This window comes from Anarrhichthys ocellatus, unplaced genomic scaffold (assembly GCF_004355925.1).
Source record: "Anarrhichthys ocellatus isolate YVR2014 unplaced genomic scaffold, GSC_Weel_1.0 scaffold65, whole genome shotgun sequence".
In the NCBI taxonomy this organism is placed as follows: Eukaryota; Metazoa; Chordata; class Actinopteri; order Perciformes; family Anarhichadidae; genus Anarrhichthys; species Anarrhichthys ocellatus.
In genome coordinates, this window is record NW_022280095.1 from 216,080 (window position 1) to 239,229 (window position 23,150).

Consider the following 23,150-nt stretch of genomic DNA (forward strand, 5'->3'; position numbering starts at 1 on the left):
ACACACACACACACACACACACACACACACACACACACACACAGAGAACCGTCAGAAACACGGCATGGGGTTTTTGGTAGTGTGTGAGGCTTTGAGAGTGTATGTGTTGCTTATGTCACACCTACCCTGAGTGGTGGTCTCTCCATCTGTTCCAGCGAGGGGCACAACACCTTTGTCCACCTGTACGGAGGGAAGCAGACATTGTTTAAAAATAATGTTGTACATGTGATATGTATCACAATTAAAATTCTCAAGGGAACCATTTTTTGCTTCTATAATATGACCGAGTACATCATGCAGAGTATCTGATACAAATACCCTTTCTCAACTAAACACAACTTTCCTGAACGTTTGTCCTCTTTCACACAGTTTTTCCTGATCTGCGAGTGTGTTTGTGTGTGTGTGTCTAAACACGCTGACGAGGAGTCTGTGTTTTCATATACACGTAGGAGTCTTTCTAGTTTTACCAGCCAAACAAATGATGACGTTTTTGAGTGCTGAACTGAAATACTTGGCTGCAGTATAATATCAACGCCGTGGCTGTGGGGACATTCCGAGGCAAAGCAAACAGTCAATAAAAGAAGGCCGAGCTTCAAAGACTCAAGTAAAGAGGTCTACTCTGGAGGTTTCATGGAGTGTTGTATACCTTGATGCCAACAACCATGTCCCGGTCCCGGATGAGCTGGGAGAAGTTAGTGCCATCGTCTGTGTTCTGGTAGAGGGTTTCGTGGAAGAAGATGACGCCTCCGATGCAGTTGTCGATGCGCTGGTCGGCTGTGAAGAGCAGCTGGCGGTAGCGACGCCTGTTCTCCTCTGTGTTCTCAACCCCGATGGGGTTCAAACGTTTCCCCATGCTGCCTGTAAGCAACACACACACACACACACACACACACACACACACACACACACACACATATTCAGTCATGACTTGGACTGGATGAACAGTAGAAGATCAGGACTGGTGATTTTGTGACACTTGCATCTATCTATGCATCATATTGTTCCTCTTGCGTGATTAACTTCACAAGAAAGATCTTTAGTGTTGTTGTTATTTTGCAAACCACACACACACACACACACACACACACGACGCATACATGCGTACCGGTGGATTCATCGGCTGCGAGGATGCCTTTTCCTGGAGCGACTATCCTCTCTGCGATGTCCTGAAGCTCCTTCTTCTGCTCAGGAGTCAGTGCAGGATACTGGTGAGTCATGGTGGCTGAAACAGAGAGAGAAGCCATGAAGAGGTCACATTGTTTCCACATGGAAGACTGCCCAGCGCCGGCCTCATTGTTTTGTCCCTCTATTGTCTACCTCGCTGCAGCTCTTTTTAATAAGGGCGGGAGGATGGGTGAAAGGGACAAAAGTCCTATGAGATGGCACTTCAAGTCACACAATCCCAGTAGCCAACATGTGTGTGAGTCGTGATTAAAAACCAATGAGTATGAGCAGAAGACGTGCTTCCTGATTCCTGAGAGTAAATAAGAGTTAGATATAAATAGAAAGAAACTGAAAAATATTCTCTTTGATATGTTGTCTGGCCATATTGGCAGCGGCGGCGTTATCACGACGTGCCAACATGCACACAAGCACTTCAAACCAGATTATTTTGTTCTGTATTCCCATCTGCACTCTGCCGTAAATAAGCAGTTACGTAACCCCATCCCCCATTAGGAGCACAGAGAGGGAGTGATTGTGCAACGGGGCTGCTATATATTCTGCTGACAGTCCTCATTGTAGCAGCAGGACTGCATGCAGCACGGCTCGTTCCTCAGCAACACTCTACCGTTTCTTGTTCTCCCCTTAATGTCTCCCCTTATATCTGTCTTTGTGCGTTGCACGTATACCGACCCTTTTATGTCTTTGCTTTGATGAATGCATGTCTTGTAATCACCCCCCCCCCCCCCCCCATCTAGTTTCCCTTTAAACCTCACGCTGTGCCCCACCGAGGCAGCCTACTGGACGCATACAAGATGAGCGTGCGTGGAGTTTGTAAATTCCCATTGTCGCCACATTCCTGAAACGCATCACTCCCACTAATGCCGGCTCTGCCAGGGAACAAGCTGTGACTTCCCTCTCTAGTCAGCCGCACCAAGCCCCGCCCAGCGAGCGACGTCATCGGTTATAGCTTTGTTCATCTCAAGGAATATTGGATCAGCTGTGGATGAATCCGTTTCATGGCTGGAAGCTACTCCTTGAGTGACAAACATCCTTTTAGGATAACTTGTATTTTAGTGTGAGGACATTAGATCTTACAATATAAAGCACATCAATTGTATCATGTAACACAGAATATAAACTACAAGGAGGGTTTGGTGTAGCTCAACAATAAACTGACCACTGGAAGTCAAACTGAGGCAGGTTGGTCTTGGTAGGACACTGTCTGACATTCCCTAGATCCTTTGTGTTAATCCTCAGCTTAAAGCTGTGAGATAATAACCTTTAAAGCATGCGCGCGCGCACACACACACACACACACACACACACACACACGGTGTGCAGCTACCGCAACACAGCCGTCAGGCACGGCTCGCTGCTGATAGTGAAATCCTACGTGCAGTTGAAATTACAGAGGTCAGGCCCGCCAGGGGACAATACGTCCCAAGAGCGGAAAAGTTAGACCAGGAGTATAAAGTGCACATAGACCTCTCCAGTGAATAATAGAGGCTATTTACACTTGAGAAAGGCCAACCCGAAGGCAAGGGCATAACGTGCGTTTGTGTGTGCACATCCATGCTCCACTGCCAGCCAGACAAAAGTCATGCTCAGCAAATACCTTGCTGTCTTTTGTGAAGCACCTGCGTGCATCGACAATACATTTTTACCGACTTTAGGTCAAGTGTGGTCGGTTTCCGCTGAGGAAACATTGCAAAGCAATTTGCAAGGCAACGTGAAATCTACATTTTATGCAATGCTCAGTCAAACACCAAAGGAAAGTTACCAAATATGCTTTAAAACAAAAACAAGAAAGTCCTCTTTTCAATTGGAAATATGGAGCTGAATGACAAAAATGAAGGCTGGAAATGTCTTTTATATTGCCTGAAGGCATGGAAAGAAGACCTTGAAGGACAATGCCATGCAGTGCATGTGACCTACCTCTGACATATGATTAGCCTGGAGCAGGTTTGGTGGCAAAACACTGGTTAACAAGATGTTTATATACTGTGAATAGTACATTTCTACTTCTGAGCACATTCTGTCATCTAGAAACAACAGAAACAAACTGGATTGAGGCATTGTTAAATCTTGTACGCCCTGAAAATAAAGCTATCCTTCATCACAATTAGCCACTCCAAGCTGGCGAGAGCTTTGAAAGGCCTGGTGGGAATGCTGCATAGTGTTCCTCCATTTTGGTAACAAAATGGAGGAACACGTAAACGGTAAAGATATATTGATTTAATGCCAACATGTATTGGCGGATGCACTGCTGGATGAGTGACGGTGATGGGTCTCCCTCAATGGTCTCCCTCAATGTTAACGTCACATGAAATTATTACATGAAATATAATATTACGTTTAGCGCACAGCCACCGCCACACATTCAGTGTTATATTATATTAAACCTTAATGTAATAACTGCGTGCATAAGGAGATGAGGTGTAACACCTCTGATAAACAATTTCCCGGGTGTGGAGTAACCTTTAAGTCTTTTTTTATTCTGATAATGTTTTTACAAATATTCATATAAGTAAATATTTAATATATTGATTAAATATGTGTCGTCTCGTATTGATGGATCCTCTGCTGTAGCTAACACACCCTGGAAATCAAATGAGGTATATGATTCAAGTTTCAAAACTCAACAATTATTTCTGATGGACTGTTAAGATAAGTGAAGCAATGGAATGTTTCCAGTTGCTCGAGGGCACTTCAGCCATTGGTCATTAAAAAAAGAAAATGCAGTTTTAATAGGACGACATTTGAGAAAAGGAGAGACAGCTAGAGATTAGTATTTAGTTGTCTTTACTGTCCCTCTATCGTGTACCCCTCCAGCCTGTTGCACCGTGGTCGGCCTCGCCGACACCACTTCTGCACTGCGACACCAAGATGCAACAGCCAACTCCCCACTGTGGCGTCATGAAAAAAAAACCTCAAGACTGAGATCACTGCATGTTAGCAGCCAAATGCAGTGCACAGCAATCACACTGCAGATCAGACTTACAGTTACAGATTACACGGAAAACTGACAGTTAAATTCTCATTTATACCACTCGGATGCCTTTAACTTAAGGGGAACCCATTAAACCCCAGGATGGTTACGTCACACTACAACAGTCAGTCAATCCTCTATAGAACTGATGCTGCATGCGGCCCACTTACCAATCAAGGGTGTAGTGAGACACCACAAATATACGTAAATGACAAACTCACTCCCGAATCTACATCTATAGCGATCGTGCTGCAACAGGTGATGTTTTGAAGCATTGCTGCAAGCATGAAAGTGCAATATATTTGAAGCTTGTTGACTATATTTGCCAAGTGTTTGGCTGCAGGCAGGGACGGGCACATGTAGCCTTTTAATATTATAAGCATGTGGAGTATGGAGGAGATGGGGCTGTTTGAATAGAAAACAGGATATATTTATTATTATCACCATCTTGAGGTTTACCCACCATGGTTTTTTCTCTACACTGCAAGCTGCATGAGCTTTAGGGATGTGAAATGGCTCCTACAGGGCAGCTCTAAAAAGCCTTCTTGGAGCGCTGCGTGTTGTTACCATAAGGGGTGCTGGCCTTGAAACCCACTCCTGTGTTTCTATCCTCAGGCCTTGATCCAGCAGAGCTAGCACTGTTTCCTATGCAGCTCAACAACCTGAGCCAGACGTCAAGGCTGCGTGCATTGCAGTACGCAGAGAGGGTGACACTGGTGAAAATGTGCAGATTACACGAGGTGACACCTTAAACACCGGTGAAATTAATTTATTTTTAAATCTATAATTTGCATGACAAGTTGGACAATGGGATTAAAATAGAGGTTTTTATTTTCCTCCATATGATTACTAACATTAAACTATATTATAATAGATGTTATGTACACTATGTTCTTACGTTGTGCTGTCATTCATGCATGAACCTCCATTTTGTTTCTTTACTCTAGATCTCAAATGATTAGTCAGTTAAACGATTAGTTGATTGACAGACAAATTATGAGCAACTATTAAGTTAAACGACAAATCATTTAAGCCCTGTTTTAAATAAGGGCTTAAATAATAATTATATGGGTATTTTAGCCTTTTTTGATTGTAAACTGAATATCTTTATAATTTTATGGGCATTTTTTAAAGAAAATAATCCAAAGATTAATCGACAATGGAAATAATCATTAGATGCAGATTATTAATTACTATGCAGATTTTCCACAGCACAATGTATTCCTGCGTTGGTCTATAAATTGCCCCTCATCTCAAGGCCAAGCCCACGTACTGAAACTCCTTATTTAGTCCTAAACCCAAATATATTCAGCTTATGACACAAGACTGACACACATATTCACGTGTGTGTGAACAGTGACCATTCACGCAATATAAATATAGACGTTGGAGTGTTATTATCATTATTATAAGAGGAAGTCTGGTTGTACCGAAGCGTTGACGTGTGAAGCCACAAACCGAGACCGAGCCCCGCCTCCCATCACATCACATCACACCATGGAGGTCTACGTGCTCAGGGACAGATACACACCGACAGGCACAACGGACACTGCTGCCATCCGGATAAATAACCACAATATACAGTCATTAAACACGTGAGACATCTGGAGTGTTGATTTAAACAGAGGGCGGACGCAACAGGCCCAGTCTTCATCCCTGAAGGTCATCATTGTTGTGCTCTTCCTGTTGCATATTTCGACGGTGGAGTGAAATACGCAACTTTATAATAAAACTACCAATAAGAGCGGAGACTGATATAGCTTACAGTCCAATGTGAGGATGCACGAGACACAGGTGACGATCCTGACAGTTGCAATAAATGTAGATAAAGTTAGCTTTATGTTGTGACGTTAGAGCAGCATCACCCCCATCATCGTTATAATCTATATCTATATATATCTATATATATGAATAACACATGAAGAGTGTCTGAGGCTCTTTGTATTTGGTTCTTACCTGCTGATGGGTGTCTGGGCGAAGAGAGAGCAGGTGAGCTGGTTGCGGAGGATGCAGAGCGGTCTCCTGTTTCACTGCTGCAGCGCAACGTGACCCTTTACGAACGCCTTAAACCGGGGGGCGGAGCCTGTCATCGCTGCGTCACGTGACGGTCCAAAAGCTGAATAGGCGAACGCGCATGCGTCGGGTAAGCATCACCATAGCTCAGTGCAATGGATGCAGCATGATTCTGCATCTTTGAAGGAAACAGGAAAAAGATGTGAAACGTTTTTCAATCTACAGTTTGAAGATAAATGAAACAAAAGCGTGTTGATGATCCTACAGTGCCAGGCCTCAAATTAAACAGAATAAAAACTATAGGTGTCCAACCAACAGGTTTGACCTTTTTCTGAATGAGATCCCAATCCAGACAATCCATCAAATTAAACCCATATATATGATTATAATGGTGAAAAGAAAAAGAAAATGCAAGTTACAAGCCACTCAGTGTACCTCTAATTATCTAACCTAATAATATGTTGTTTTTTTTATAACTCCTGGGCAACAATTCAAATGAACTCTTGCTGGAGAGGAATTGAGTTCAGTAGTCGACCACATATTTCTACCTCCTGATGATCCAAATGGCTGCAAGTTTTAAAAAAGCTTTTACCAAATTCTCACTTTAGAGAACACCCCCCTAATATTGACTTGTCAACCATCTATGCTCCATGGGAGAAAAAACTAATTACACCCATTTATTACAGAATGACAAAAGTGAAAAATACTGCAGTTTAATGTTAAAGCATTTATCAAGGTAAAATAAACAATAAATAATGACTTTATGTACTGTTGGATAGTTTAATGTGCTGTATAAAAAGGCCTCATATTTTATATGTTGATTAAAAAAATAGATGAATAAAGCTTGAAATAAATGTAGGGAAGTAAAAAGTACAATGCTACCTTCTGAAATGTAGTGAAATTAAAGTATACATTATAAATTGCACTAAAGCACACTTTAGTAAACGTTCACTGCAGGATACTGTACACAATGTCTTTTCTTAACCAAACACATGCAATACTTCTGCAAAAACAATGTGGCGTAACTGATAGCAAAAGTGAAGCAATGACTCTTTCTTCAAGCCATCTCACACAAACAAAAACATCCAAATCAGCAGGTCGCTGTTTAGTAAGAGTTTAATATCCCATCTGTGCTACATGGTAATTACAAAAATACAAAGTACCATAACATATAACATCAAATAGCATCCATACAATTTATAAATATGATTATATAAATATGCATTTTTTTGGTGACAGTAAAAAGCAAGCTCAGGATCATACATGTGAGGCATTCTGGGTAGCTACACATCAGGGCATACTTTACAAAATCATAATATAATCTGATGATCGGGTAAGTGCATGAAGGTGTGATTACTGGCTGGTTACGGCAGCCTTACACAATAGAAAAAGTCCTGTGTCTATCAAAATGTTAACTGGAGGTAAACAGTACTGTTGTTCATACAGTCTTAGATCATATCTGTACAGACGGGTGCCATCTTGAAGTGAAAGTCAAGGCTTACCTGGGACAACTGGCGAGTGCTCCCCTGAGTTATGAATGAATCAAACTAACGCAGACGTTGAAGGCGTTCACATCTTTATCTGATGTTGTGATGCTTGCATGACTTTAGATAGTACAGGAGGAGAGACCATTCTGCTGCTACAGAATTTAGGCAGTAAAGGTCAAGTTAGGGAGAGGTTATATCCCAGCACTAATAAAGATACAGAATCACAGCATAATCACTTAGAAGACGTGGCAAGGAGTTTCTTTCATCCACTTTTGCCAAAAGTTTTATAATCATGCAACAAGAAAATAAAGGCAGAAGTTCATAAATAACTCATTTTGCTGAGGACTTTTGAATTGATTATTACTTAACTACATAAAACTTGAAGAAAAAGAAAATAAATCTGTGCATTGTCTTCAACCAGCATGACTTTTCCATGTGACGTGAATTTGATAGCAAAGTATTAACAGGGCAGCCATGACCAGTCACAAGTTGAAAGTACATGGACAACAGCAGTGCAATCTTTCTTGCACAACTGTTGAACAAATCCAGTAGGCTTGAAAAGGTGCTCATTGGAGAAAGGCAAATGAGTAAAAAATTTAAAAAAGTGTTCAGCACGTCACAAAAAACATAAACTTGCCAATACAAGAGGGAAAGTTCTCAAATGTTACTCCAATACATCATTCTCTTCTAAACTATAGGTCAAATTAAATAATCAGCTGTTTTGGCTTTTACTAAATAAAACATTTGACATGGTGCCCCACACCTGTAAGGGTGAATAAGTGTGCAGAAAATACATACATGGAGGCCATTGCTTTAGGGTGTTGGAAACCATACTGTAAACTCCGTCACACAAACACTTCTCTACGTAAGCCTTTTTCCTGAGCAGGTTTTAGAGGGAGTGCCGGGCCGGGGAGCGGTGCAGCTGTGTGGGTTTGTGTGTCGGCATCCAGCTGTGTGTCCGGCGTGGACGGAGGGCTGAGGAACGAGTCGTAGTCGAAACCTTTGAGAGGCTGCAGAGACAAAGTGAGGCCTCGTCGAGCTTTGGCAGCTCGGTCTGGTCTCTCTCTCAGCTCCAGAATCACCTGAACAGTGACAACAACAACAGAAAAAACACTTTGCTTTTCCTAAAATCCCAATCGGACTCACGTTTGAACAACCAAACTGGCTACATTCGTCGGTTACCTCCACAGGCTGGCGCTGCAGTAGGGCGAGGTCAAAAGTTGTTCCACGGAAGAAGGTTTGGCGTTTGAAACGCTCGAGGGTCCTCAGGCGGCGGGTCGGAGTTTTGCACAAAAGCTGGTCAGAGAAACGTAGGTCATGATATGATTTCAAACTTGCCAAACTGAGTTAGTAGATACTAATGCATGTAATCAAATAGTCAGAAGTGCAGATTTAATATTTTGTAGCTATATGATGACACTTTGTGTAATTACCTCCGTTATTAACAAGGCCAGTGGGGAGCTGAGGCTGAGGGGCATTTCATAGGGAAAACTCCTCACTTTCCTCAGCATACTGCAGTGGTCTGGCTCTGGAGGCATGGGGAACTGAGGAGTGTTTGAGAAATAATTTAGATTGTTTCCATTTGCAAAGGCCAGATTTTAGACTTTTACATGGCAAAACACAAGGCTTCTAATGACTAGATTTAAGAAAACATATACCACTTTGAGTCCTTAAAACTGAATGTAAAATGACCTCACGACGAAAGCAACTAATATATTCTACACAACCTTCTTTCACGGCAAAAATCAATAACAGCTACGTCACTGAATGAAGGATTGTGAGTAATATCTGCTCATCATGCAGGACATGCCGAGCCTACCGGCAACAAGAGCTCACCTTCCCAGTAACCAATGAAAAAAGCAGGATTCCCAGCGACCACCAATCGGCTGCATGGTTGTAGGGTCCGCCACTGAGCACCTCTGGGGCTGCAGAGCAGACAGAGCACGCTCACAGCACTGCATGTACTATATTTTTGTACATTTATATTTCAATTTCCCAGTATAATTGATTAAAATAATGCACAAAACATGAGTCTGTTAATATGGTCTCAGTCAGGGGATGTGGGGGATTATTTCTCACCCATATATTGGATGGTTCCACAAATGGTAAAAGCTCTTCCTCCTCTCTCCAGGCGACGGGACAAACCAAAGTCAGCTAAGCGGAGGTGTCCTAGAACAGACCATTTTAACCACATCATTATGCACACATGAGATTCTTCTTACTGATGCAGTTACAACTGGTATAAAATATACAAAAATTCACATCCTAATCAGATCTCATTAGCATATGTAATTGGGTGTAAAGCCTTTTCCCTCACAGATGTACTGTTTGCATTAATGTACATTGAGATACAGATGTGCACAGTCAGGATGTTCTCTGGAAAGGTCGACTGCACACCAGAGCTATGCTGCTCTCTACTGTTTTTTACTCACCATTGTCTGTAAGCAGGATATTCTCCATCTACAAAAACAATGCCAAAATGACTAAATTAGACTCCCATTCATATTAACAAACGTACCAAATTAACTATGATAAGAAAAATAATCTCATAGCAGATATTCCTGAGCATTACATATTTTATTCTAATTTGGTAATTAATTATTATTCTACACACAAGGTTGGGCATTTTAATAATATAAAAATGAAAAGTCATAAAACGTAATCTGTAGCCTGAAACAGCAAATTTATAAAAATTGCAAATAGCTACACAGGGAAAAACACATCATATATTGTACTTTAACTGCATTGATACATTTCAATATAATTATACTTCAATTATTATTATACTTCATAAACGGTCTCACATTTTGTTCCAAAAGTTGTGAATGACCTCCTTCTCTTACCTTCACGTCTCTGTGAATGATCCCAAAGTCGTGCAGGAAACCTGTGGAAAAACCAGCAAAGAAGAACAAAAATTAAAAACTCAACTAAAGAACTAAAATGTTTCAAATCCTACTGACATATCTAAAACCTGTGGCACTGCTTTGTTGCTATGGAAGATCCTTTGAGAACACCTCTCATTTTAATGAGTCCTTTTTTTATAATTACTTACAATTAAATACTGTTAGCTAGGGAAACCTTGCTGTAGTCACCTCTGATCTAATTGGGATATGTGAGGATAAAAGTGAGGTGGTTATGTATTATTATAGCATACTCACCGAGTGCACATCCCAACTCTGCTGCAAACACTCGCACTGTGTCCTCTGGGAACTGACCAATCATCTGCCAGTAGGTGTACAGGTCTCCTGTGCTGCAGTAGTCACACACTGTGGTAGGAGAGACAGCATTAAAACAGGTTTCTGTGTCATGCAATGTGGTGTGTGAGGGGTTGTGAAGGTCAGCGGGATGTGGAGCACACACTGGTGAAAGAAATTAGGAAAGAAGAGGATAATTAGGAAGCAAGGAAAGAGTAAAAATATATTTCTCTACAAACCAAACAAAGGTGATTAACTGTAGTCAGTCTGCCAAGTACACACAGTGTTAGAAAATAAAGGCAAAAAGGTGGGTTGGAGGTAAATAGTGCATAGCTGTGCGTATGTACTTGTAATACAGGAGGATGGCTTTAAATAGTCCTGATTTGCTTCAAATATGCCCCACATCTACATCCATGGCTTAATGATTCAGTGATGATTCACTGTTCAAGCAAGCAGGGGTCCTCTCTTATGATTGTGACACATGTGTTCTTGCTGAGCTGCAGCAGAGTTCAACATCTGTTCCCGGGGCTAACTTTGCTCTCTTTTCACAGGAGGTGGGGTAGCAAACAAACTGGGTCACACTTTCTGTGTCAGTGGCTGATTTGGGAAAAAGGGTAAATGCTCTGGAGGAGAGGAAAAGGGGGGCAGAGCAGACACAGGCAGTGGTAGATCGGTGGAGTAGTATCTGGGCAAAACAACCAGAATAAAAAGACTTTATGGGAATCTCCTTTTCTTTTGGTCATCTTATTCTATGTGTCAGGTTGGGGATTGTGGAGAGGTTCTGGACAAGACTACCAGTGTTGAGGTTAGAAAAGGTGGAGTGAGGGGTTTTTGGGTAGTGGATCTGGGTAGGATCGGGTCACTGGTCTCTGGCTGACTCACTAATGTAGAGGTGGCGCTGAGTCTGCCAGCAGTCCTGGAGGTCATGGACAAATGGGTGGCGAACCTGACGCTGTGGGCAAAAGTCCAAGATCAACCTGAAAAATCTCAACGATTTTTCTGTGATGTGACTTTAATTACAACTTAAGGTGTTGTTGGTGAAATTCAAAGACTAAAAATGTACATGTTTGGAATTAGATAATAAACTTAGACATTACAGATGCATCATTTTTGAGGGTAGAGTGAATTAAAATACCTAAAAAGTATATCACCTCCTCAGACCAATTACAATGCGTCCCACAACATAAGCTTCAGTCTTACGTGCATTTAATTTATACTGTAGTATGAATACCATCAGTGTTGATATAATTAATGAATTGGATATGTATTATAACATTTTATCTGTATGAGATATGTTATGTTCCTTTTCACAAATCCTATACATTTAATATTTTAGTTAGATCTTACTTCTGCAAAAGGTTAGAGAGTGATTGCAAAAAGAAAGCTACCTTCCTGTAATCCTCACCTGATACTGGAAAGTACTGATTTATACCCCACATGTGATAGGTTGAATATAAACATAACTGCTTATCCTTTTGAAAGCTTAGAGAGCCTATTTTAGTTTTTACTTAGGATAAGACAATAAATCATAAACACATATTTGTAAATATTGATTATTGTATGAAAAGCGTTGCTTTGTTTGCTGTATTTACTTTTTACAAAAGAAAGTCCTTTCAAATGCAGAGATTAATGACTGAAAAATTTCAAGATGCTGTTTTTTCAAAAATCCACAACTTGTTCCCAACACCCACCTGGACAATAACTTCTTCTTTTGACTGCTCCAACACCCCGAGTCTTAGAATCTCTGATTTAGGTATAACCTGTCGGACGTCAAAGATACTGAGATGAAATAAGACTACACAACACAGGACTGCAAGGATTTTGACATGCAACAAAAATACTTATTTCATTATTATAGTTTACTGTTACAATTGCAGTGATTTGTATATTAAAAGCCTCGATGGCTACAGTTAAAATTACTTGTACTGACTTGACGGTAATTTGGAAAATTAGTCAATTTTACAGGTCTTCGATAGTCAGAAGTAAAAATAGTATTAAGTCAAACCCAACCTATCTCATACTGTCTATCTTTTAACTTATTTACATACTATTATCATGAATTGATAAACTGTCTGTTCATTTTTGGCTTTGATCAATTAAATAAACACATTTAAAATGTGAGATTCAAGCAGAAGACTCACTTTGACAGCATACGTTTTCTGCTTGGTCTTGTCCTTCACTTTCAGAATGGGTCCAAACGAACCTTTGGCGATGTAACTCAACACCTGGTGGAGTGAAACACAGTGACAGAGGCAGAGAGAGATATACAAACACAAAGACAGAGCCATTATCCAATCAGATCAAGCCTTACATATCATTTCTGTCTATGTTGGACTCGAGGTCTACCTGAAAGTGTTCGTGCCCGGGCACAGTTCTGTGGGGGAATTCGGGCAGGAACATGGTAATGAACCCCGGCAGGCTCCACTCCGCTCTCAGCTTGCCCGGGCCGACTCCCGCCAGCCTGAGCACGTGCTCCGGGATGTCGGGGGCCTTGCCTTGGAGCATTCGATGCTGGCCCAGCCGCAGGGCGGGTGGGGCCAGGCGACATAGGCCTGCTGGGATAGACAGACCCATGCTGGAGAGGAAGCCACGCCATCCAGATGAGAAGTCCTCATCTTCCTGCCCTTCAGCGGCCCTCTGTAGGGGAGACAAAGGAAGAGGAATGCACCGAGGAGCATTATGGTACAGATTAGGAGATGGTGCAACACAACAATATGAATCATGTCAGTGAATATACTTTCTGGGAAGACATTAAAAAAAAAACATTTATGTGAATTTTCTACCAAGATCTTAAGGGCCTCGCTAGCATTTCTGCATGTTTTAGCCAACTCCAGGCACTATTCACTTCTGTTTTATGCGATCAACACTTATTAAGGCAGGCGTGCACGGCTAAAAGCAACTTTCTTCTTTTACTTGACCTTTTGGAAGTTCATAACCCAGAAACTCATGAGCCAACAGTGCTGGACAAGCACGACAAAAAGGATGGCCTTTTCAAAAATACATTTATATTCACTGTTTAACCTGGGAAAGTAAGCATTGCTTCATATACACACAGCTGGGGAGCTGCTCAGTGCAAACACATCTTCTGCTGTTGGAATACAGTATGTCCAACTCTGTAGCTATTGGACATGTATGTATTCTGAATGATCGGTCACTGATTCCCTTTGCTTCTCAGAAATGCCAGTCACTGCATATGAAAGGTTAATGTGGGGGGGAGAAATATCAATCTCTACCTCCAACCAAAGATTGTTGATTGCATTTGCATGATTATCAGTCTTATTTCACTTTGTGTCCGTGTGCAAACCCCCTAAAATGCATCGATGGAGCTGCAGAGGCCAACAGTTAATTCCACTTAACCAGCTTCCAGCTCTCATTTAAGATTTAACAAGAGAGAGAAAAAAATAACGCTTGATTTACATCCAATCTGCAGTCACTCGGTCACACACACAAACCTTCTCCTCCCCCCTCTAGGCTGCACAACAGATCGGATGCTCTGTGGAGCAGCATGTGTGTAATCAACCACGCAGGATGTTTCTACCAGAGCCAAATGCAATGACACACATCTACAGTCACTCAGCAGAAATAACTGCAATCAATGTGACATCTGCCTGACATCCGACCAGAGGCTGAGCAACGTTACGATTTAATTTGGACATTGTTTTGAGGCGTTTAATTGCAAATTGATGTCAGATGCCAATACCGGAAGCGTGAAGACGTCTTCAAAGTAAAAGCGTAAAGATTAAAATGTGCTTTTGAAGATAACAGGATTCTAAGGGGCAACATCAATCCCTTTAAACTATTAATTTATCACTAACTACGCAATTTGATTACACTTTATTTCAATATACTGTGTTTAAACACAGCCATCCCGGATTGGCACCGTCGTTGCTACCTGGGGATTTCAGGAGCCAAATAAACGTCATGAAAACAGGGGAATCCCCCCCCCCCCTCTCTCTTCGTGCGTCACACTTTAGCAACCAGGAATTTCACGCAACTCACCTTCTTGTTTTTACTACCGTCGGCCCCCATCAGTGTGACAGGACAGCAGCACCGTCAGCCCCGTGCGACGTCTGCTCCTCATCCAGGCACCTCAAATTGAACTACGCGCCTGCCCGGCAACCTATCAACAGTTTTGTGCACAACACACACGGCTAATTTAAGGGTTAGAAGACGCCCAACTAGCACGCGATGTCCATCCGCAGTTGAGCGGGCTCTCCGGTGCAAAATGTGACAGATATGGCGACATAAAAACAAGTTAATCCCGAGTATGGACAACGTCAGCGCAAATCCGCCCACATCGCCATCCAATGAGACCGCAACCTGGTGGAGTTCAGCTCCCCCTGCTGCTCTGTAATCAGAGCCGCAGACAGCTCTACATATAAATATAAATTTCTATTTACATTTGCATGGCAGACCTCAGCATGATTTTATTGTTTTTGTTTACAGGGAACAAACAAATGCATGCATCAATACAACTATGAATGCATTGTGTAGTGATAGATCTTTAATTGACCTCTTCGTATCACTTGTTCTAAAAAATAAAGCAGTGCATGCATATTTTTGCTGTCTCAACACGACGTTAAGAGCAGACCCATGGGGCAACATTATAGGTAAATTCATGCATGTTTGTAGCTTAAGCAGGGAGCCCAGGACGGTGGGGATTTACGAGCTCCAAGAGAAGGTGATCTTACAGGATGGAGTCAAGTGATGTTGGAAATGTACATAACTGGGTCCAGAAAACTGACTACTTAAAGTAAAAACTAAATCCAAACAAAAGACATTACAGCCCAAGTGCGTTTTATTTGGGACTAGGAACAAATAAAGCGAACAGTGACATCCATACATTTGACTTTCAACATATGTTAACCAATTTGTGATAATTTCTACAAAAAATAAACCAAACTGTTGAGCTTTAAATAAAACAAGTAGAAAAGGTTTTGTCAATCCATGTGGGAGCGTTGGGGGTTGAAGGAGCATCAGTTTCAGTCGTCCTCGTCGAAGTCCTTCCTGCCCTGGGGAGGTTTGGGTCCGCCTGCTGGTTTAGCCATGATGATCTGCAGGGAGAAAAGACAGCGGTCAGTCGGTGCTTCCTGTCTGGAAATCAAGAGCACGGAGGTCCGCGCAGCAGGCTGCAGACTGTGAGGCAGGCAGGTTAAACGTTTACAGCTCGAACTGAAGCAGACCTGTTTCAAAGTCGAAGGGGCCGATTTAAATCCAGACAGATACCAAAGTGGAGCATCTATGGTGATGAATTATTCATGAGCACATATGGCATACTTATGGTCAAAGAGAAAATGTGCTACAACCGAAAAATGGCTTCAGTGATTAGAGGAAAATGACCCTCCAGACAACAAAGCCACTCATTCACATGTTCCCTATATCAAATTATATCACATGCAACATTTTAAAATTCTGCACTTGCCGGAGGACGTCCAGTGCGATAAATAGCGTTCATGAGTGCATGCATCATGCCATCAAACCATACTGTATTCGTTTATAGTCGGAGTGATTTAGTCTTCCGTCAGTGACACACTTGGTATTATTGAAAAACACTCGAGAAGTGGCCGTTAGTAGTGACGGGCAAAAGAAAAACGTTTCACAGCTTCAGTGTCCCGTGAGCACATCGGTGTGAGTCAAAAACACACACACGCGCATTCCAGGACCTACTGACGGAGGAGTGTGTGTGCGCTCTCTTAATGGTGAGAGTCAAAATTATCAGGCGCTTCCTCCCAGTCGTCCTTGTCCCAGTGGCCTCTCTGCTTGGGAGCCTTGGGTCCCCCTGCAGCCTTAGCCATGATGATCTGCATCGCACACGTATACACACACGCTAACGTCAACTACCTGGAGACTAGTAATTCACAAAAGGCCTTCCCAATACTTGACCTGCGGAATTTAGGAACTTCATTAGGGTTTATATCAAATTATAAACACAAAAACAAATAGGACAGAATAGAAACAAGTCATCTGCTTTATGTGTATATAAACCTGGTGAGGAAAAAGTTAAAGCCAAATCCTTCCTTGAAATACACAAATAAATATTCCAATGCCATACAGCAACTATTAAAAGGGTATTGAAGTCGGAAAATGTTGAGACTGAAGCTGAATTCTCTTTAAAAAAAACAAACATTAGATGAGCATGATCTGGAAGTTGCTTTTAATCCTCCGTGTGTGGCGAGTATTTGTGAGTTTTTGTACACACCTGGTCAACTCTCAGTACTGTGATGGCAGCGTTGGTAGCCATTTTGATGCCCCAGTATTTGACCAGGTACGGCTCCAGAATGCCAGCTTCAAGCATGTCCTTCAAAGCGGGGCCTTCTCCCTAAAGACACCATCAGTCATCAGAACCAAACGCATACACATCTAGTTCAATATATACAAACATAAATGCCTCTGCATAGAGGAAAACAGACGTATGCACTTGAGCTATGGTTGCCACGAGCTAAATGTGCATGATTATGCATCACATCTTTACCTCACTTTATTTAAAATGCCTCTACAACAGCATGTGAAATGATGACTGAACCACACAGACTTAGTTGAGCGAGCCCCTTTTGACAGACGTTTTCAATATTTGTTCTGATCTCCTCGCGTACATATACACACCTCGATGTCGAAGCCGATGTTTTTGTTTCCCTCGTGGTGCGCAGAGTACATTTTGGAGATGAGTTCGCTCCCCTTCACACCGGAGTTCTCAGCCAGTGCTCGTGGAATAGCCTCGAAGGCTTCAGCAAACTTCTTAATGGCGTATTGTTCGAGGCCCGGGCAGGACTACGGAGAGTGGTGGGGGGGGGGAGAGAGAAAAAAAAGAGTCATGTTTCTGCAATTCATCAGCCGGTGATGCAGTAAAGACAAAAAAGGGCAAAACCACGAGGAGAGGCATTTGTCTGAAGCTGGTGCCCCTCTGTTTATGTACATAAATCTAAATACCTCTCCATATGAGGTGATCTGTTTGGCCAGTTCAATCTCAATGGCTCCCGCTCCAGGAACCAGTCGCTTGTCCTAGAGACAGTGAAGAACACAGAAACTGTAGCTGTTGTGCAGACCAAGTAGTACATGAAACTCTAAGGCAGAAAATAAGTCAATAAATATTCACTTTGACTGTTGAGATTTGCTGATACTTATAAATAATGAAAAAACAATTTGTGTGTTGAAATGGCAATTTAAAATAATTTACAGATTATTTCTTATTACCAAAAAAATGCTAAAACTCCTACAGCGATCTAACTTACCCTGACCAGAACCTTGAAGGTGTTGACTCCATCATCTACAGCTCTCTCTATGTCGTCCATCAGGTTGTCAGTGGAGCCTCTGATCACCACCGTTGAGAGGACACCGTCCTCTTTCTCTGTTCACAACAAATCAAAACCAATCAGTACATTGAGCCTAAAACTCAAATGGAGCGAATACCAGGTGTGAAATGAAGACTTTGGAGCAAAGAATGACTTACCGTGTTTGAAGACCACCACCTGAGTGTCCCCCACCTCTTCGATGTAGACGTTGTCACAGTGACCCATCTCGTCTGGAGTTGGGGCCGTCTAAGAAAACAGAAAAAAAGCATCATTATATATATATATGATATAACGTTATATTGTGGCTGATATACCTGATCAGAACATGACGACACTCACCATCCTGGGCAGTGCTATAGCTCCCAGAGTCTTGCATAACCTCCTGAGGTCCCACTTGGAGTTAAGCCTGAGGGGGGAAGGAGGCAGAATTAGGACATTGTGATAAAGTTATACAACCACAGATACTTTGCAATACCTCGACGTTAACACAGGCATCTCTCGTCGGCCCCAATGTGCAATGTTTTCACGAAAACACTTATTTGGATTATCGGCGGTCCCGTGGGTCTTACCTGACCACCATCAGGTTGTACTTGTTGGCATAGTGCAGCGCCATGTCAGCCACTTTCCCCCCGGTCACCACCACGTTGGCACCGGACTCCTTGATGGCCTTCACCTGAGCCTCCATCATGTCCTCCTCTCCCTTACTGAAGTCCATGAGCTCCTTTGCACTCTTTATCAGCACTGTGCCCTGTGAGACAAACAAGACGATTGTTTACACCCAAGGCCAGAAGCTTCCTCACAAGTAGACCTTTTTCACGGCAGATATTTTGACTCGTCATAGTAGGAAAAGTGTACACACCTTTTCCTGACGTGACGACGTATTGCTTACCTTGGTCTCTGTCACCATGCAGTCAAAGGGGCAGGAGAAGATGGCGACCTTAGCATCTTTCACTGATGTGATGTCTCCCTCCACTTCCTTCTTGAAAACCATGCCGTGCAGCATGGAGGACGCCGTCACTCCACAACCCTGAAAAAACACCGCAGACATTAACTTTCAGGCAAACGACACAAACACGGATTAAAAAAATATTGCAACGGACAACGCTGCTTACCAAAATCTTGCATACTCGGACATTATCAACATTGAAATTGCCGGACTCTGGGAAGATGGACACTGTAGCATAAAGCAGTAAAGACAAGAAAGTTAGAGAAACACTGAATTAATACTACCATCAAAGTTAATTATCTTTAAACAGCTAACAGCTACTGTTGTAGTGTTTATCAGTGTGCTATGTCATAACATTAAGGTTGACATTAAGTTTAATTATGACAAAACACCAATTTTAAATCTACAACGCATCTGTAATTATATTACATCCATGTAACATGCATGGCAACTACCAATGGCTGTGAAAGAGGTACTTTGGCATGCAGGTGAGCACACGTATTGCCAGGTGTGCCGCTGGTTAAGCTGCCACCTACGGTTGCCTTCCCCTGGTTCAGGTAGTCTGGATCGCTGACTCACCACAGGCCTGTGCGATGAGGCTGGCGAGGAAGTCCTCGTTGCCGTACTGTTTGCTCATGACGGCTGTGCGGATGAGAGAGGTCACCTCCTTAATGTCATGTAGGTCCTTGGCTGAGGAACACACGCAGTCCGACAGCATCTCCAGAGTCTTTTTACACGCCTTCTCATAGCCTTCAATCACCTGCGTCAGAGAGGAAAGAGAACATGGAGCAAATGCAGAAATTCTTTGGGATGAAAAAATGTACATTTTTGCAGACTATTGTATCAAAATCAGCCCCAAAATGTATAGTTTTTTCCATTGATAATGCTCAACACACCAAAAAGACAATGAACAGTGTTCGAACAAAAACATCTTTCTTCCTTTTACCAATATGTTTTTGCAACTGCAAACTATTTCCAGATACTTTGCCCCCGCCGTTACACCATCACATATACATGACGATATTCAGTGACTATACATCTGTTTACCTCCGACACCGACAGTCCCATCCTAAGAAGCTCTTCAGCCAGCTCCAGCAGAGCTCCAGCAAACACCAGGACGAAGTTTGTACCGTCTCCAACCTCCTGCTCTTGCATGTGGGATGCCATCACAATCATTTTGGCGGCAGGATGCTGCACCTATAAAAAACAAATGACAATCACAGAAACCGTTAAATCCTCTCATTTATAAATCAAATCTTGTACTCAGAATTGTTACACAAGAATGTGCGTTTTCCTCACCTCGAGCTCTCTGAGAATCGTTGCGGCGTCATTGGTGACAAAGAGCTTCTCCAGGTGGTTGATGACCATTTTGTTCATACCTGAAAAGGCACGACGTCACAGTTTAACCATCACTGACTTTGTGGTCTCATCAATATACATTTTATTAAGTAAGAATACATCTTATTGATGGACGAGAGAGCTTACCGTTGGGCCCATAGGCGGTGCGTGTGGTCTGAGAAAGCTCCTTACAGGCTTTGATGTTACGATAGACTGCCTCCTCGAGCCCTGAATAGTGCTGCATCAGAGGAAAACATAATTAACTCAACTGCTGGGACTTTTGTAGAGAGTTGAATTGCATGTCATTTATTGGCATTTTAAACAATAACTCTTTTTAATGAATCTATCAGCATGATCCTGGGGCAATAAGCAACCATGGACAGAAGCATCAGCACATGTAATATGTTCAAGCTAACCCCAAAACAGGAAGCATCAGCATCTCTGAACAGCCAGACATGGTGACAATGAAAGCCTCATCTCTGACAGTTAGCTCCACGCTAACTGTGTGTGACTACTAGTCTGACAGTATGTTATCATCATTGCAGCTGACGTTACAACACTGCAGACATATACAGCATGTTTTTAAGTGCTAGAGAGGACAGTGGAAAGACGCAGGCTTTGGTCCATCAGAGCGGCCTGGCTTCCTTCTAGAACTCTCCCACATGACTGCGTGCAAACTCGGTGGCTAACGCTAGCTAGCTAGCATGCTAAGTTAACAACCACACACTCAACGCTACCAAACTACTCCCAACAAAGTGATTTAATCTCACCTTGGCGCCATCCTTCAACATTTGGGCAAAGCCCGGCGCTTTGGGAACGTGAAGAGCCATTTTCGGATGTTTAGCAGCCCCGGTGTCTTGTGGAAGGTAGCCGCGGCGTGGGTTCAGCTTTGGGTACAAAGCCTGAGAGAGCGAGGAGGAGCGATTTCAGCGAGGCGTGGGATCAAAGACGGGAAACAACATGGGACAAACTGAGCGGTTCTCGTTTCCCCTACTATGACTATGACACACCACTTGGGGGAGCTGTTGCCCGTATGGTTCATCATCATTTATCTACTTGAGAAGAAGTAAAACTACCATGTATTAATACTCTCAAAAGTCCCACATTTACAAATGTACAAAAAGTCAAAGTACATGATTATTTATTATTGTGTACTTTTTTATGTTTATGCTTCGGCAAGACTGTTTATGAGACTTTCATGCCAATAAAGCCACATTGAATTTATTAAATTCATGATACAGCGATAAAAAACATACATTTTGGAGCTAATCACTATGAGGCTATTTGTATACACTGTTGGGTGGTTAAGGTTGAATCTAAATCATGTTTTATAAACTGTTCACGTGCTGTTTTATAGTAAAAATAAATATTTATATGTGATCAGTATGTATAAATCTGAAATGTAGCTGTCAAGTAAATGCAGTGGAGTAAAAGGCATAAGAATTATTAAAGTAAAATATAAGTAGGCTACCTCATAATTATTGTATGGTGCTTGGTAAAATATACTTATTTACTTTCCATGACTAGTTATAACATTATATCACATAATATAAAGCATTAGAAGTATTTTTTTTCAAATATATTTTCACTTATTAGCTTACGTTACATGTTCGGTTAAATATGATGTTGAGCCAGGATACGTTGTAAACGTATCCACTGAAATTCAAACAATCAGAGCTTCACAGTTGTACGCCTCCGTCAACCAGTCATGTTGCATTTACAATCTAATCGGGTTATCCTTAGTTTAGTCCAAGTGGACATTTGAAGAAATTCCCTGCAGGTGTTCCTGAGGTATGACTCACTACATAAGTATGGACAGTCATCCCATAAACATGGCGGAGGGGGCCACAGCTGTTGCATGCATGGAGGTATAAAAATACACAACTTTTGGGTTTTTGAAGCTCAGTTTTTATTGTGTGATTTTTTTCTCTCTCCCACATTTAGGCACAACAGCTCCCTTTCTCTTGTTAATACATAGAAACATCAGAGACAAAGTGTTTCGCTTCACTTAAGGCTGTTTGTTTTGAAAGTGATAACACTAATAACCTGCTGGATATGGCTTTATAACATAATCAGGTAACGAGTCATTACATCTTCCCCCATTACATCATCAAATGATTTATGTGTATAGTATCGATGTATGAATCATCCGCGGGCCAGTAAAAGCGCCAACCTCAGCCTGAAGTAAAAAATATGAGGAAAAAGAACATTTCACTCAAATACTACCGAAGCTATTATATAAAAAGTCCCTTTTCCAAGAAAATAATCTTTACATGTTAGCATAATCAAATGACATTTAATAAAAAAAGGACTAACAGATGTTAGTAACATTACTGCATATGTATAAAGTACAGGAAAATGCATCTCTCCTTTGTCAATTTAGTGTTAGTTCTGAAAAACAATTTTAGTCGTTTTTTTCAGACATTGTAGAAACTAGAAAAAAAATGTAGCGAACCTGAGACATGCAAACACAAGAATCTCTTGAATGTTGCCAACTACACACAACATAGATATAAAAAAGACAAGCTGCCACGTAACAGTCTCCCAGTATCATACTGACAACACTACAATGTAACTGATACCTCGATAAAGATATATGTATATATATATATATCTATATATATATCTATATATATATCTATATATCTATCTATATATCTATCTATATATCTATATCTATATATCTATATATATCTATATATATCTATATATATCTATCTATATATATAT

General features: G+C 41.7%; 3 protein-coding genes across 5 annotated transcripts in view; all 3 read right to left on the minus strand.

The window, feature by feature from the left end:
- Positions 1-6,217, minus strand: part of aldocb (aldolase C, fructose-bisphosphate, b) — an 8,938-nt gene extending 2,721 nt beyond the window's left edge. Inside the window, exons 1-4 of the mRNA XM_031872604.1 lie at positions 6,110-6,217; positions 1,106-1,222; positions 647-858; positions 126-180 (exon numbers count right to left, since the gene is read on the minus strand). Of these exons, the coding sequence (XP_031728464.1) occupies positions 126-180; positions 647-858; positions 1,106-1,217 (379 nt within the window). The 5' untranslated portion in view covers positions 1,218-1,222; positions 6,110-6,217. The remainder of the gene's footprint in view (positions 1-125; positions 181-646; positions 859-1,105; positions 1,223-6,109) is intronic.
- A 534-nt stretch (positions 6,218-6,751) lies between these two features.
- Positions 6,752-15,169, minus strand: rskrb (ribosomal protein S6 kinase related b). 2 transcript variants are annotated; one of them, XM_031872602.1, is made up of 13 exons: positions 14,847-15,169; positions 13,194-13,484; positions 12,989-13,072; positions 12,539-12,607; positions 11,730-11,799; positions 10,812-10,919; positions 10,497-10,537; positions 10,086-10,113; positions 9,733-9,822; positions 9,490-9,578; positions 9,087-9,197; positions 8,836-8,949; positions 6,754-8,735 (listed from the first exon to the last, which is right to left on the minus strand). In XM_031872602.1, the coding sequence occupies exons 1-13, from the start codon at positions 14,874-14,876 to the stop codon at positions 8,499-8,501; spliced, it is 1,362 nt and encodes a 453-aa protein (XP_031728462.1). In that variant the 5' UTR covers positions 14,877-15,169; the 3' UTR covers positions 6,754-8,498. The 2 variants fall into 2 exon arrangements, with proteins under 2 accessions (XP_031728461.1, XP_031728462.1); XM_031872601.1 differs by having other exon boundaries at positions 6,752-8,949.
- A 454-nt stretch (positions 15,170-15,623) lies between these two features.
- Positions 15,624-21,368, minus strand: cct8 (chaperonin containing TCP1, subunit 8 (theta)). 2 transcript variants are annotated; one of them, XM_031872600.1, is made up of 15 exons: positions 21,191-21,367; positions 20,568-20,658; positions 20,382-20,461; positions 20,130-20,279; positions 19,662-19,842; positions 19,249-19,310; positions 19,026-19,163; positions 18,706-18,884; positions 18,476-18,542; positions 18,295-18,382; positions 18,077-18,192; positions 17,775-17,846; positions 17,451-17,615; positions 17,047-17,166; positions 15,624-15,901 (listed from the first exon to the last, which is right to left on the minus strand). In XM_031872600.1, exons 1-15 carry the CDS (start codon positions 21,248-21,250, stop codon positions 15,830-15,832), a joined length of 1,641 nt encoding a protein of 546 aa, XP_031728460.1. In that variant the 5' UTR covers positions 21,251-21,367; the 3' UTR covers positions 15,624-15,829. The 2 variants fall into 2 exon arrangements, with proteins under 2 accessions (XP_031728460.1, XP_031728459.1); XM_031872599.1 differs by lacking the exon at positions 15,624-15,901 and adding an exon at positions 15,916-16,648 and having other exon boundaries at positions 21,191-21,368.
- Positions 21,369-23,150: the final 1,782 nt, after the last annotated feature.